This window comes from Natator depressus, chromosome 15 (assembly GCF_965152275.1).
Source record: "Natator depressus isolate rNatDep1 chromosome 15, rNatDep2.hap1, whole genome shotgun sequence".
NCBI classification, from domain to species: Eukaryota; Metazoa; Chordata; order Testudines; family Cheloniidae; genus Natator; species Natator depressus.
Window position 1 is genome coordinate 15,235,274 of NC_134248.1, and position 16,319 is coordinate 15,251,592.

General features: G+C 44.6%; 1 protein-coding gene across 2 annotated transcripts in view; it reads left to right on the forward strand.

Annotated features, from left to right (window-relative positions):
* The first annotated feature begins 3,279 nt into the window (after positions 1–3,279).
* Positions 3,280–16,319, forward strand: part of MAPK1 (mitogen-activated protein kinase 1) — a 48,385-nt gene continuing 35,345 nt past the window's right edge. The window contains exon 1 of one of the 2 annotated variants that reach the window (XM_074973234.1): positions 3,280–3,576. In XM_074973234.1, coding sequence (XP_074829335.1) covers positions 3,434–3,576 — 143 coding nt within the window. In that variant the 5' untranslated portion in view covers positions 3,280–3,433. The remainder of the gene's footprint in view (positions 3,577–16,319) is intronic. The other variant, XM_074973235.1, reaches the window with a different exon arrangement.

Sequence of the window (16,319 nt, forward strand, 5' to 3'; positions counted from 1 at the left end):
AAACTATTATCCTACCTTACTGGGGAACAATGCAGACAGATATGCACGACTCGGAAGTGTACCACTGCCTCGAGCCTCACAGCAGTCCTAGGAGTTATTGCTTCCCAAAGCAGAATGAAACTGTAACATGACACAGGCTTTTCCTAGAGACCAATCTGAAGGGGATGGGCTAGGCCCCTCTGCTATTGCCTTATGCACACTGGCTACAACATACAATTTTAGGGGAGTTGACAGGCTTCCTAATTTGGGGCAGAATAGTCTGCAGCATTGGGAACACAATCTGTAGGAGCGGCTGCTCCGAGAAGACGATCTCACGTTAGACAGATGCTTAGACATCTGTCACAAGACACCAGTCTCAAGAGAAAGGATGAAAGCTCTAGGAGGCACAACAGCCCCAGAAGGGCATGCAGTGAGACAGCAGCAAAGGAGAGCAGATAGCATGGGTTCCAGACCATGGTGAGATGCATTAAGTATGGAAGACAGCATGAGCAGGCAGAGGAGAAGTGCCCTGCACTAGCACAGCATTGTAAGGAATGTGGCAAGTTGAATCATTTTAGCAGTGCGTGCAAGAGCCGGGGAAAGTCTCAGAAAGTTTCAGTCAGACTTGTACAAGAGGGGGATGGGACGTCAGACAGCAGCGATGACATCATGATTCTCTCCTTAAGTCCGAGAGAATACTAGGTTCAGGCTGTTGGGACAGAAAAGCAACACGTGAAAATACCAACCTCCATGCATGCAACAATGTTAATAGGAAAATGCCCTGTGCAATCTCAACTGGATAGCAGGGCCTACTGTAATGTGATTCCTTGGGTTGAATTGGACTCAAAAACACCCATTACAAACAGCAGACACAATCTAAAAATGTAGAATGAGAGCATAATACAGCCCATAGGAAAATGTGACCTCATAGTAACTAGCCAAAAAATAACAGATAGTACCAACTGCAGTTTGTGGTGGTGGATAGTCTTAGGGTCTAAGGTGCTTACTGTATAAGGCATAGATCTGATTAGGGTACAGTGTCAGAATTTTATAGCTGCAGTGTAGGAAGCAAAAAGCAGAGTATATTTAAAAGCAATGCATATGGAAATCTTTTCAAAGGCTACAGGTGCCTCAAAGGAATGCTTCTCCTGAAAGTAGACCCCCCCCAAGGGGAACCTGTGTGCTTACCACAAAGGACAATTACAATGGGACTACATAATCAAATATGGAAGAGGCTCAAAAATCTGCAGAGTAGGGGTATTGTAGCACCTGTAGAGGCCAGTATAGCCTGCATAAGCAGCATGGTAGTGGTAAAGGCAAATTATGCATCTGCATAGACCCAAAGCCACTGAACCAGTCATTGAAAAGAAACCACTATCCACTGCCCACAATTGTTGACATCTTGCCAGAACTTTTCAGTCTGTGATGTGAGAAATGGGTTTTGCATAAAGAGTCCAGCATGCTAACATCCTTTGTAACACCATTTGGTCACTACAGATCGCTGAGTGTGCTGATGGGGATAAGCCCAGTACAAGAGGTGTTCAAGAGAAGATTCTCCCAAGTGAAGATGTGACAGAAAACTACAAGCTTTTCTACAGCAATGCAGGGACAAGAACAAAGAACTAAACCAAGAAAAAATGTAACTCAAATAACGTGAGGTGACATTAATTGGACCTCAGCTCACAGCAGAAGGACTGAGAGCAGATCCCAATAAGATTAAGGCTGCAAGAGACATGCTAACTCCAGTGCTTAGAGCGCTTCTTAAGAATGATAAATGTTCTGTCCACATCTGGCTTCAGAGCAGACCCCATAAGTCAGCTCACAAGGCAGGATGTTGGGTGGGACTGGACGGTTCCTCAAGAGCAAGCATTTGATACACTGAGACACATGAAGCACTTCCAGCCAGGAGAGACACTGACGCTCCAATGTGATGCATCAGAGAGAGGATTAGGTGTAGCTCTTTTTCAGAAGCAACCAGTTCCTTATGCCAGCAGAGTGCTGTCAGAAACTGAATAGAGGTATGCCCAAATAGAAAAAGAACAGCTGGCTGTGGTATTTGGAGTGGAGCAATTCCATCAGTACTCCTATGGTTATCCACTAATCGTGCACTCAGACCACAAACCCCTAGATACAATCATGACAAAGCCCCTTCTTAGTGCTCCAAAGAGGTGGCAGCGCATGCTGATGTGCCTCCAACACTACCAGGCAGAGATCGGACATTGTCCGGGAATGACGATTGGTGTTAGTTGACACCATGAGCAGGGCATATAGAGCCAGCATCGGGGGCTGGGGGAAGGGGATCAGGACACTGAATCCATGAACGTGCTGCACTATCTCTCGTTTCAACAGCGAAGCTGATGGGATCAAAGAGGCTCAAGAAAAGGACACCTAACTATAAGCAGTCAAGAGAACAATACTAGCAGGGTGGCCAGAAGACAAAAGCCAAGTATCACTAGGTGCAGAACCATATTTTCAAATTAAAGATGAGCTGATTATGCAGGTTGGAATCATATTTCGAAGACAGAGAGCTGTTGTTCCTACCTCCTTCCGTAAGGATGTCACGTAAAGACACATGCTTCACACCTGGGCCCTGACAGCTATCTCAGATAGGCTCAAGAGTCTTTACTGGCCAAGAATCGATACACAGCTCTGCTCCTTGACAGAAGGGTGGGACGTCTAGCGGTCAGGCAATAACCACCCGCCCAAGGAAATTCGGTTACTGCAAGAGCTCCCCACCCAACTAGGGGACACGGGCGGAGCAGACTTATCCACCTTCAGGGAAAAGCAGTAGGCGAGTACAGGGAATTACTATTCACATTGTGGGGCGGTCAATGCCCTAACCCTGCCTGATACAAGAAGCATGTCAGGGATTGGCCAACTGAAGGCCCCCTGTGTGAGAGGCACAGGCACCATCCCGGCCACTGTACTCACTGGCAGCGGACCCCAATTTGCCTCAGAAGAATTCAAGGCCCCAGTGTGCGGGGTCGCCCCGCTCTGGAGACGCAGCCCAGGGGCACTGACAAGGCGCGCGGCAGGTGGCGCCCCAGAGCAGCGCAGGCACCGGCCCATTGGCAGGCTGGCTTCCGTCACCGGACGCCGAATGGTGCTCTGCAGCAGCGCTTTCCCCGCTCAGCAGGCACGCAGGCCACGTGACCTACCCGGCCCCGCCCCTCTGTGGCGCTGCGGCTCTGAAGTTACCGCAGTCCCCTTAGCCCCGCCCCTCCTGTCCTTCTCGCGCCTGGTTTCCTCGCTCCTCCTCCTGCTGTGTGCGCGAGTCCTCCGCCCCCTCCTCCTCCCGTCTGTGCGCGCGCGCCCCCCTCAGCCTCTGTCTCCTCACAGCAGCGGCGAGCGGGCCTGGGAGCGGGCGGCAGCGGGTCCCTCTGGAGCGCAGCGGCCGCGCGGGCACCGGAGGCGACCACATCCCCCTTCCACAGCGGTTCCCGGCACGCAGAACATGGCGGCGGTACCGGGGGCTGGGGCTGCGGCCGGCTCGGCCAACGCCGGGGGTCCGGAGATGGTGCGGGGCCAGGTGTTCGATGTGGGGCCCCGCTACGTCAACCTCTCCTACATCGGGGAGGGGGCCTATGGCATGGTCTGGTGAGTACCGGCCGGGGAGCCGAGCCGAGCCGGGGTAGCGCCCTGCCCCGCCCGCCCGCCCGCCGAGCCTGGCCCGCAGCCTCTCCCGGGAACTAGGGAACAGCCCGCGGCCCCAGCCTCCTGGCCCTCCCGCAGGGGGCCGGGGCTTAAGCATCTCTGCATCCTGCTCCTCTTCCCTGCCCGCTGCTGCCTCGTACCCCCGCTTGCTTCCCCTGCCCTCTTCTCTGACTCCTAGCCCCAGTCGCTGCCCCTTCCTTCTCCAGTCCTGCTTCAAGGCTTAATTTTTTTTTTCCGTTTACTGTCTCTTAGGTTGGTTTAACTCTCTCCCCCCCCACCCCCTTCTTGGTGGTGTGTTTTTAAAATGGAAAAAGTAACCAAAATCATGACTATGACTGATTATAAGCACTAGGGCTCACCTTGTATGCCCCAAGACCACACTGGGTAAACAAAAAAAGAGACTCTGTGTGTAGGAATTATTACCCCCAAGTCTCTCTTCTTTGGTTGTGATTTGCCACCTCCAGTAATGGCAAGTCACTTTGTCTAGCCTAGTAAACCTCATAGATTGGTGACATTTTTCTTCGTTATAGTTGAAACTGTTTTGTATCAGAGACTTCCAGTGAAACACATTAAAACACAAACATGTATGCAAAGTGAATGTGTGCGCTCAACTATTTGATATCGTCTGTCTTAAAGGGGCTATAAGAATGATGCGAAATGCACAGATGTATTTGAGCAAGTTACGGTGTTTATCTCCTAGTAGTGTAGTGAGTTTGGGTTGAGCTGATGCATGTATGTGGGCGGTAGGATGGTCTAGTGGCTAGGATACAAGAGTATCTCTGCCGTGCTCTGTGACCTTGCTTAAATCATTTATCCCATTTGTGTCTGTCTTTCCATCTGTAAAGTGGATTAAAGAAATTTACCTCCTGAATTGATTTCAAGTCTGCAAATGAAACAGGATTAATAACTTTCCTTCAAACCCTATGCTGATTTTCCTTTGGAATGTACTTTGTCTTTCTATGACATTTCATTTTTAAAAGACCGGGTATGTTTTGAAATAAATTTGATTTATCACTTTTTTAGTTATATATTCAAAAAAATTTTTTTACAGCTATAACCTTTAATTCAGGGGTTGAATTATGCTGACTTTTGATGGCTCCATGAGAGGCAGTCACCTTGTATTCCAGAATTTAAGCTTTCATTTAGGCCTGGATTCTCCAAGGAGTTAATCGTATGCTTAAGTGCTTTTACTGGATTGTGACATTAGCCCTTTTAGTTGTGGTGATAACTTTCAAAATGTGATTTGAGGTCCTGTTTATATTTGTGTATATATATTTGTACCAGTGCAGCTACACTGGTGTAAATCACCAAGGTGGATGCACTGTACAGATTTTAATACGAGGCTTTTGTTAGTGCAGTTTACCTCAAAAACCAGAGTAAGCTTTACCAGTGCAAGCCTAGTTTTACACCTGTTCAGAACATCTACTTTGAGGGGTTTGGAGCAGTGTAGCTGCACAGGTACAAATACCTTGGTGTAGATAGACTCTGAATGTAAACCAACACATTGACGTTTGTCTGAGGTTGAAGATAGCCTCAAATAGTACTTCTAAGTACTTCTAAATGTATACTGCCCCATTTATCGAAGTGGGATGCTAACAATGGTGAAATTTAATTTAGCTTCAAACTTATCTATTTCACTGCTGATCAAAGGCTGCGAGAAATGTTACGAAGAGTACACAGTCTACTGGTAATAACATCCTATTTTGGCTTCACAGGTGAATGGGGTGTGGTTTGTGGGCAGGACTAGGGAGCATATCACTATTTTCCTCCCTCGACTGGATGTCTGGTTAGTGACTTGAGATAAAACCTTAAGTTTTCCATTTCACCTAAAACAATGTCTGTATAAGATAACCTTTTTATCTTAAAAACTCAACACATTAATACATTTTATATACAATTAATGACAAGTGTTTTTGGACTAAAATAAAAATGTTAGACCCTACTGTTCCAAATGCACTATGGTTTGTTGAGCTGTTGTATTCCCCCTATGGAGTTAAGAAGTTAAAGCATTCACTATATCAGGTATTAATTTCTTAATTGCTGTTGTTCAATACAGTCTCAAGTGTGAAGGGACATGAAACAAACATTATAAATTTGTATTGCATATTTAATAAGGAAAGTGTTGGATTGCATGTGTCCTAGTGAGATGTCATAGCAACTAATGTTTGTTAACATGTAGGAACACAAACTACTATGATTACATAAGATTACTTTCAAGCAACTGGAAGTATATTCGTGATGCAGATTGACACTTGATGTTTCATGCTTTGCCTTGCTTGCAAAGCTGTGTGTGCAATTCTTACACTATGGAGGCATTTTCATGGGGGTGAGGAGAAGATGTCGTCAGATTTTTTTTTGAAAGCTTCAGAAGTAGATTTTATAATTTTTTCAGTGAGATAAAATTAGTAAAGCTATGGTACTAAAGTCTTGCGACTCTAGACTAAGTTAATATATAACATTTGAGAGATCATATTTATCAGTATATAGTGCCATGGCTTCATAATGCAGAAATGTAAAAGACTGGAGAGTTTTGAAAACTACCTGGTGTGTTTTTCATAACCTCTCTTATTATATTTGTAAATTATCCAAGCTCTGAGTTCAATTAAACAAGCACGCTCTCATGGCCCACGTTAGTCTTTTAGCGAAATTAAATTGAAGCAACAACCACTTTAACCTTCCATGACAAGACAGCGATATTGTAAACAGAGGACTATGGCTTCACAGCTGGGTCAAGCAGAGAGAACTGAGTATGTTCAGGAGCGAAGCCTTAATCAATACAAAGCTGAAACAATAGTTAAGGAAAGAAAGGAAAATACTGGTCAAGTAAGCTGCTTGTATAAATGTTCTCACATTCAAATTTTCTCTAGTATGAAAAACTCTAGAGATAATAGTTAAATGCTTTCCTTTAACTCAGTCATCCATAGCCAGGTCAGGATTTAGAGTAAAAACAGAGTTATTAGAGCTGTATGTCAAGTAATATTTTATAGGTGTGCTTTTTCAATATTTTGGAGAGTAAAGGAGGATAAATTATATATTGATTTGAAGGGTAATATTAGAGGAAGCTGTGTCTTAACCTTATGCCCCTAAATTTAAACTCTGTAATTTTCAAAGGTTATATTTTTGCCAGCATAACACATTCTGTCTCAGTTGTCTCCAAGGGCTAGATTCCGTCCTTGTGCCTGTTTGATTCACGTTCAGATTGTGCTATCGGAGAACAGGACTGGAGCTTGACTGGCTCAGCCTAAGCATAGGGGAAATGTTTACCAAAGGATGGTTCTCCTCCCCAACAGTCAACCAGGGAAGTCAAGAGTGGAAGAAAGCTGAAAACTAGTCACCAGTTACAGCTCCCTGATTCTCTGCCCTGATCCTGGCACAGGTTAAAGGGGACTAGGGGCTGCCTCACTTTTGCCTGCTGGCTGTGGTCCCTAAGGGGCTGACTATAAGCTACTTGGAGATAACGAGAAACACTCCCACCGTTCCCACACTGTGGCCCCCTGGGGTTTTCTCTCCTTCTTCTGGGTATTCCTCCGTGCTGAAGGAATACTCGGCAGGAAAACTTGAAGGAGTTTTCTGTTCCCTTTGTGCCACCTACGTAGCACATAGGACAGAAGATGTATCCTAAACAATTGATTGTGGCCCCTGGACTGTTCTGAGATTACTTTGACCCTCTGGCTCAACAGAATGGACATCATCTGTCTACAGATACTGTCTTATGTCTAAAGCTATGTCTATACTACGGACCTTACAGTGGCACAGCTGTACCGCTGCAGCTGCGCTGTTGTAAGGTCTTCTGTGTAGCCACTCTGTGCCAGTGGGAGAGAGCTCTCCTGCCAGCGTAATTAAACCACCTCCAATGAACGGCGGTGGCTATGTCAGGTGGGAGACAAAAGCACAAAAGTGCTAGTGTAGACAGAGCCTAAGTTGACTTAAAGCTTCACACCATCCTAATAGGAAAAACATACTAGTATCTATCCATTTTCATCTTTTTAGAGAAAATACTTCTAATAGAAATCTTAAATCTGAAATCCTTTTATGAATCAACTTCTTCAAGAAAGAGGATGGATATTTTAAATGAAATGTATGACAGTTCTTCTCATAAAATTTCCCAGTGGGTCAATTCTAATGGGATTAATAGGAAACTTTTGTTCTAAACTGAGATTGTTGATAATCATTACTTCTCAACTAGAATATATGTTTTAAACATTTAACTTAATAATTGTTCCAACAGTTTATACGGTACTTAAACTATATGGTGTCAGCGACTCAAAGGTATGCATAGCAGTTGCAATCACAGCATGCTGTTCCCAAGCTTTTAGAACCAACAGATATGAGATCTGAACATTCTTTTAAATATTTATCCTTTATTCTCAATTACAAACATTTATATTTTAACTGACATAAAATATTTGTAGTTGTGGCAATACTTCATGCACACCGATGTTGGGGTAAATTTTGATGGGATGTAGAGGGCTTCCAAAAAACAAAACACAAAACCCTACACGCATTGCCACTAATCAGTCCTTTCCAAACATAAAAAAAAGAAGAATTTTAAACATTCAGTTAAACGATTATCTTGTCAGTTCCCATTGACAAAGTGGATAATGTGTAGTTCATATTCAAAAATTTAAAAAAGATACATTACAATGATCTGTCTTCACCAGTGTGTCTAAATGCTTGCAGGATCAGGGCCTGTGTGGGTAACAGTGAAACAGACTGTACATTTGACAATAATTTAAATAAGCTAGGAAAGATTTTCAGTAAAACTTTCATTTACAGTAAACTTAGGTAAAAAGAGTCAGACAGAAGTGTGACTTAAATTGACAGTGTCCCTTTACTAAAATTTAAAGGGACTATTAACTGGGATTGTTTTTTGTTTAAGATGAAGGGCATGTATGGCAACGAGGAAAAATGGACATAAAACAGTTCCATGTATGTTGAACTAATTAATGGTAACAATCATAAGAATGTACGATTACTTTACTCAAGGTTGTTTGAGAGTTACAGTCCTGAGAATTTATTATATAGAATTTTAGTTAATTGTTGCACTTTGGTAATTTGAACAACATATTCGTTGGCAATATTATCTTTGATTTTGGACCTTTTAGATATGAAACTGAAAAAAACAAATCAAACAAGAAAACTGAAGTGGGTACTCTGTTCTTACAGATCATTGCAAGAGCAGTAGAGTATAACATTTACAAGTATGTGCCATTCTAGAAATATGAGGGCAAATTCTGTTGTCCCTGGAGTTCCCACAGCCTGGTAGGGAAGCAGGCAAAGTTGCTACCAGAACTACTTTCCTCTGTCCCCTGTGTTGTAGCAGATGGACAGTGGGGAGCTGCTGAGGCAGGTGTAGCAGGGAAGGGACAGTAGCTATCTTTATTCACATCAGCGCACTCTGTCCACATCAGCGTTGCCCCCTAATGCTGCAGGAGAGGTGGTGGAAAGTAGCATCCCTTTCCACCTGTCCACAGTAAGAGAACAGGTCAAGCTCTTGAGTTTAAAAGTCAGGAGTGCAGCTCAGGGAATATGTTCTTGTTTCATAATCAAATATACATTTTCTTAATACACTTGCCCATGAGGGCCACAGGCTACCCTGCTGCTGTAGACCATTGTACCTTTTTTCAAGATGAGGAAGTGAAGCTTGTATAGAAAGAATTCATACCTCCTACTTATTTGAGTAGGAGTATAATTTTAATGTAAATTCGAAAATAGTGTCTTATCAACTTAGCACATAACGACACTTGTATACTGGTCCGCAGTCTCAGATTCTTCAACTGTGCTTTGTTGGAACTAGAATTCATTGATTATTTTCATAAAATTCTTTGTCACTACATCTTGCAGGTTGGCATTAAAGTTGGATGTTGCTGTCTTTAATTAGAAAATACTTGTTATTGAATATTGGCATTGAAAGGTGTCTTTATATCAAACAGATATTTGAATGGAGGGTATTTAAAATAACAAACATCTAAAAAGAGTATGCTAGTAAATAGTTATAGTTTTATTTATAGCAGCATTGTTCCTTCTAAGCTACCCAGTTAAAGAAAATGGAGAAACAAGGTTTTTGTTAGAGTATAAACTTTACTCACATCAACTCAAACTTGAACTATACCTGAAATGTAGTAGATGGCTGTTACAGTCCAAGGCAATTTCAACTTAGAATTTATATGAAAGCCACCAGTGAGTAGTACTATTCTATTGTTTTATTTGTCAAAAATGGAAGTTTATTATTTGTTTTATGGGAGTGACTAGAGGCCCCAATCAGTACTGGTGTTTCCTTGCTCTCAGTACTATATAACTACAGAGTGAAAAGTACACCCACTTCCAAAGAGGTTGCCATCTAAATAGACCAGATTCCACTCCCCCACCCTCACCCCATAGAGAGTAACTGATAGTCAAACAAAACCTAGGTAACAGATATGGAACTTGTTGGTTATATTTCACACGCCCTTTTCTTCTGAAGTTTATTTTGAATGAGAAATTGAGACTTTTACATTGGAAAGACCCAGGAAACATTTTTACCCTTCCACTGTGGCCCTTGTTGTTATTTGTTATCCCGTACCGTTATTACCTGTGTCTTCCTCTTATAGCTGGCAATGCACTAATTACCTTTGGCCAAGTGGGCCTTGTGTAGTGGGTTTTTTTGTTTTAATAATCAATGAGCTGCCTTATGGGTCAGCCAACAAAGAGCACTTTGCAAGATGTGGCTCACACACGCTTGCTCTCAGTTTCTGCCTTTTCTTAAGCAAAGACATGCCGTCATTTCTGTTTCTCCAGTATGACAGGAAGCCAAAGTTGTTGAATCAAATGCTTTTTGATTTCTTCAGTTCTTCTGGGATATTTATTTTCTGGTTATTTTAAAAATCAATTTCAGTGCAAGTTTTTTTTGTTAATAACTTACAATATTGACAAGTAACTTTCTCATTATATACTTGACTTTTTTTAAAATGTCATGGTCCAGTTTGCAGGCATTTTGGCTTTTTGCTTATCAAGTTATACAGCAGTTTTAACATATGTACTTAATGGATATTGGTGGTGGTGGTATAACTAAAACTGGAAGATGTTTGCTGGTGCAGGTTGTATTGCAAAGACAGAACCCCGACATGTATGTAGCTTTGTTAAAACCTAGCAGTTGTGTAGTTTGGGTATTAGTATTTGCTATTTCTGAAATACCATTATAGTTTCTGGTCACAGCTTGAGTTTTAGATTTAAAAAACCAAAATTTCCCAAAAGACTATGTAAGACATGCAACCTTGCATTCCCATATAATCTACAGTAAGCTTGGTGTTTGCGGGAAAACCTAGCCAGTAGGTCAAATGGGAGGAGAGTCCAGAAACTACACCTGCTGGAAAAATTAGGTGCGTGTATCTATCACCTGTGTTCTAAATGAGGTCAAGTTCAGGCTCAGGTGTATTTTTCCTGGACTGAATCCCAGGCTCAAGGGCTTTCTATTGAGAATTACCTGCCTCCAGATCTTGTTTGATAAAGGTGAAACTTACAACTAAAGTGGTGTAGTCAAAGTTAGTGTGGCTAGATATAGGAAAGGTTAAGGTATGTAGATGTTATTGTAGATGGTAATGTGCTATGTTAGCTGAAGCTTCTGAGTTATAGTCAAGATTATCCCTGGGTTCATTGCAGTATTCTGGCCTAGAGATAATGGGTGTGAAAGAATGTGTGAATACAACATCTGACAGTAGAGTATGTTTTGGGGGGTTTGGCTGATATTTAGTATGTTTTAGGCGTTGTCTACACCACAAAATTACTCCGATTTTACAGAAGTTGATTTTTGGGAACAGATTGTATAAAGTAGAGTGCATGCGTCCACACTAAGCACAGTAATTCGGCAGTGTGCATCCACAGTACAAGCGTCGACATTCCAAGCGGTGCACTGTGGGCAGCTTTCCCACAGTCCCCGCTGCCCATTGGAATTCTGGGCTGAGCTCCCAATGCCTGATGGGGCCAAAAATTTGTTGCGGGTGGTTATGGGTAAATGTTGTCAGTCAACCCTCCCTCCGTGAAAGCAACGGCAGACAATCATTTTGCGCCCTTTTCCCTGGATTGCCCGAGCAGATGCCATAGCACGGCAAGCATGGAGCCCGTTCAGCTCGCCGCAGCAGTTATGACCATTGTAAACACCTCGCGCATTATCGTGCAGTTTATGCAGAACCAGAACCTGAAAAACCAGGCAAGGAGGCGATGGCAGCGCGGTGACAAGAGTGATGAGGACATGGACACAGATTTCTCTAAAACCGCGGTCCCCGGCAATTTGGAGATCATGGTGTTACTGCGGCAGGCTCATGCCATGGAACGCCAATTCTGGGTCTGGGAAACAAGCACAGACTGGTGGGACCTCATCGTGTTGCAGGTTTTGGATGATTTCCAGTGGCTCCGAAACTTTCGCATGCGTAAGACCACTTTCATGGAAATTTGTGACGTGCTTTCCCCTGCCCTGAAGCGCAAGAATACCAAGATGAGAGCAGCCCTCACAGTTCACAAGCAAGTGGCGATAGCCCTCTGGAAACTTGCAATGCCAGACAGCTACTGGTCAGTCTGTGATCAATTTGGAGTGGGCAAATCTACTGTGGGGGTTGCTGTGATGCAAGTAGCCAACGCAATCATTGAGCTGCTGCTATCAAAGGTAGTGACTCTGGGAAATGTGCACGTCATAGTAGAGGGCTTTGCTGCAATGAGATTCCATAACTGTGGTGGGGCTATAGACGGAACGCATATCCCTATCTTGGGACTGGACCACCAGGGCAGCCAGTACATAAACCGCAAGGGGTACTTTTCAATGGTGCTGCAAGCACTGGTGGATCACAAGGGACATTTCACCAACATCAACGTGGGATGGCCGGGAAAGGTTCATGATGCGCGCATCTTCAGGAACTCTGGTCCGTTTAAACGGCTGCAGGAAGGGATTTACTTCCTAGACCAGAAAATAACTGTTGCGGATGTTGAAATGCCTATAGTTATCCTTGGGGGACCCAGCCTACCCCTTAATGCCCTGGCTCATGAAGCCGAACGCAGGCACCCTGGACAGCAGTAAGGAGCTGTTCAACTACAGGCTGAGCAAGTGCAGAATGGTGGTAGAATGTGCATTTGGACATTTAAAGGGTCACTAGCGCAGTTTACTGACTCGGTTAGACCTCAGCGAAACCAATATTCCCATTGTTATTGCTGCTTGCTGTGTGCTCCACAATCTCTGTGAGAGTAAGGGGGAGATGTTTATGGCGGGGTGGGAGGTTGAGGTAAATCACCTGGCCGCTGATTACACACAGCCAGACACCAGGGCGATTAGAAGAGTACAGGAGGGCGCGGTGCGCATCAGAGAAGCTTTGAAAACCAGTTGCAGGAATGGCAAGACTACGGCAAGGCTACGGTGTGTTTGTTTCTCCTTGATGGACACCCCTTCCCCCCCCCCCCCCCCCCCGGGTTCACTCTACTTTCCTGTAAGCTAAGCACCCTCCGTTCTCCCCCCCCCCCCCCCCGATCACCGCTTGCAGAGGCAATAAAGTCATTGTTGCTTCACGTTCATGCATTTTTTATTTATTAATCACACAGATAGGGAGATAACTGCCACGGTAGCCCGGGACGGGTGGTGGAGGAGGAGGGAAGCACTGGGTGGGGTGGTGGAGCAGGGAAGGACAAGGCCACACAGCACTTTCAAACTTATTGAATGCCAGTTTTCTGTTGCTTGGGCAATCCTCTGGGGTGGAGTTGCTGGATGGCCGGGGGGGGGGCCCCCCACATTCTTGGGCGTCTGGGCGTGGAGGCCATGGAACTTGGGGAGGAGGGCAGTTGGTTACACAGGGGCTATAGTGGAGGTCTGTGCTCCTGCTGCCTTTCCTGCAGCTCAACCATATGCTGGAGCATGAGAGTTTGATCCTCCAGCAGCCTGAGCATTGACTCTGCCTTCTTTCCGCAAGCTGACGCCACCTACCATCTTCAGCCCGCCACCTCTCCTTGCGGTCATATTGTGTTTTCCTGCACTCTGAAATTGTCTGCCTCCACGTATTTTGCTGTGCTCTGTCAGTGTGGGAGGACAGCATGAGGTCAGAGAACATTTCATCACGAGTACATTTTTTTCGCCTTCTAATCTTTGCTAGCCTCTGGGAAGGAGAAACATATGCAGCTGGTGGAGGGGAAAAAAAGGGAGAGTGGTAGTTAAAAAGACACATTTTATAGAACAATGGGTACGCTCTTTCACAGTAAACCTTGCTGTTAACATTACATAGCACATGTGCTTTCATTACAAGGTCGCATTTTGCCTCTTATTGAGGGTATGCCGGTTTGGCGTGAGAGATCACTCACGCAGGGCCGGGCAACAGAATTCGACTTGCAGGCAGCCATGGTAAGCCACAGTCTTTTGGCTTCTTTAACCTTCATAACCTGTGGGAATGGTTTCAAACAGCAGCGCCCTCATTTCCCATACAAAGTAGCCATTGGGTTGGCCATTAAAAATGGGTTGGCAATTTAAAAGGAGGGGCTGCAGTTTCCGGGTTCACGTGCAGCAGAAACCCAACTAACCCCCCCCAACACACACACAATTCTCTGGGATGATGGCTTCACCCTTCCCCCCCCCCCCCCCCCACATGGCTAACAGCAGGGAAGATTTCTGTTCAGCCACAGGCAAACAGCCCAGCAGGAACGGGCACCTCTGAATGTCCACTTACTAAAACCACCCTATTTCAACCAGGTGACCATGAATGATATCACTCTCCTGAGGATAACACAGAGAGATAAAGAATGGATGTTTTTTGAATGCCAGCGAACACCGGGACCATACGATGCAATGCTTTGTTCTGCAATAATTCCCGACTACGTGCTGCTGGCCTGGCGTGGTAAAGTGTCCTACCATGGAGGACGGAATAAGGCTGCCCTCCCCAGAAACCTTTTGCAAAGGCTTTGGGAGTACATCCAGGAGAACTTTATGGAGATGTCCCTGGAGGATTCAGTGCTAATTCCCTCGTCGGGGGTGGAGTAAAGAAATCGATTTTAAGAGCCCTTTAAGTCTCAAAAAAGGGCTTCGTTGTGTGGACAGGTGCAGGGTTAAATCGAAATAACGCTGCTAAATTCGACCTAAACTCATAGTGTAGACCAGCCCTTAGAGTACCTTCAGGAGAGCTTCATGGAGATGTCCCTGGAGGATTTCCGCTCGATCCCCAGACACATTAACAGACTTTTCCAGTAGCTGTACTGGCCACGAATGCATCCCAAGTCCTCAGGGCAAATTAATCATTAAAAAATGCTTGCTTTTAAAACATGTATTCTATTTAAAAAGGTACACTCACCAGAGGTCCCTTCTCCGGCTTGGTTGGGTTGGGAGGGTCTCTCAGTCAGGGTGATAAAAAGATCCTGGCTGTTGGGGAGAACGGTGTGCTGTGTGCTCTCCTCCAGCTCTTCCTTCTCCTTCTCATCTTCCCTTTCTACAAAATCCTCAGGCATGGTGGAGAGTACCCTAGAATTGCATGCAGCTCAGCGTCGAAGCGGCATGTCTGGGACTCTGTCCCGGAGCGTCTGTTCGATTCTTTGGTTTTCTGGTACGCTTGTCTGAGCTCTTTAAGTTTCACGCGGCACTGTGTTGCGTCCCTGCTTTAGCCTCTGTCCATCATGGCCTTGGAGGTTTTTTTTGAAATGTTTTGGCATTTTGTCTTTTGGAACGGAGTTCTGATAGCATGGATTCGTCTCCCCATACAGCGATGAGATCCAGTATCTCCCATTCGGTCCATGCTGGAGCTCTTTTGCAATTCTGAGACTGCATGGTCACCTGTGCTGATGAGCTTGCCTGACTAAACAGGAAATGAGATTCAAAAGTTCCCAGGGCTTTTTCTGTACACCTAGCCAGTGCATCTGAGTTCAGAGCGCTGTCCAGAGCGGTCACAATGGTGCACTGTGGGATAGCTCCCGGAAGCCAATACCATCGAATTGCATCCACACTAACTCTAATTCGAAATGGTGATGTTGTTTTCAGTGCTAATCCCCTCATCGGGGAGAAGTATAGAAATAGATTTTTAGAGCGCTCACACACTCCAACCATCAATTTTGTGAGCATTCATGGCCTGCCATACAATTTCCATACCCAGATGTGGCCCTCGGGCCAAAAAGTTTGCCCACTCCTGAGGTAGGGCCATATTTAAGAGAATAGTTGTGGACCTCAAGTTCTCAGAATTCTTCCTCTTCTGCTCAGCCTCACTTCAGTTAACCAAGGTGAGCATAAACCAACCATCTTTCATCCAGGTTTCTATCTCCGACATCCAAAGAGAAAGGGAACCACTTAGTGTGGTTGAGGTGAAAAGAAGATATAGCGCTGAGCTATCAGCATATTGATCCTCTTACATCTCTCAATCCCTAGTTATATATAAGCATTGAAGAAAGGAGGTTTCAAGATTGATTCTTGAGGTACATCATAACTTACAGCCTTCAGGCAGAAGGCCAGTTTTCCGCTCAGCAGTCGCTGGGATTTTTCTGTAAGGAATGAATGGAACAACTTTTAAAGCTGTTCTGTCTTTTGTCCCGTGGTCGTCAGTGTTCGTCATGTTCAACAATAAAGGCAGGCGTGGCATAATTTGTTTTTTGTTGGTTTTTTTGTTGTTTTTTGGAGGGTGTTCTTTTGTAATTTCAGTGGTTGATATCAATGTTTGTTTCTTTATATCAATTCAAATGTTTACAGTTGCAGGAAATTATGG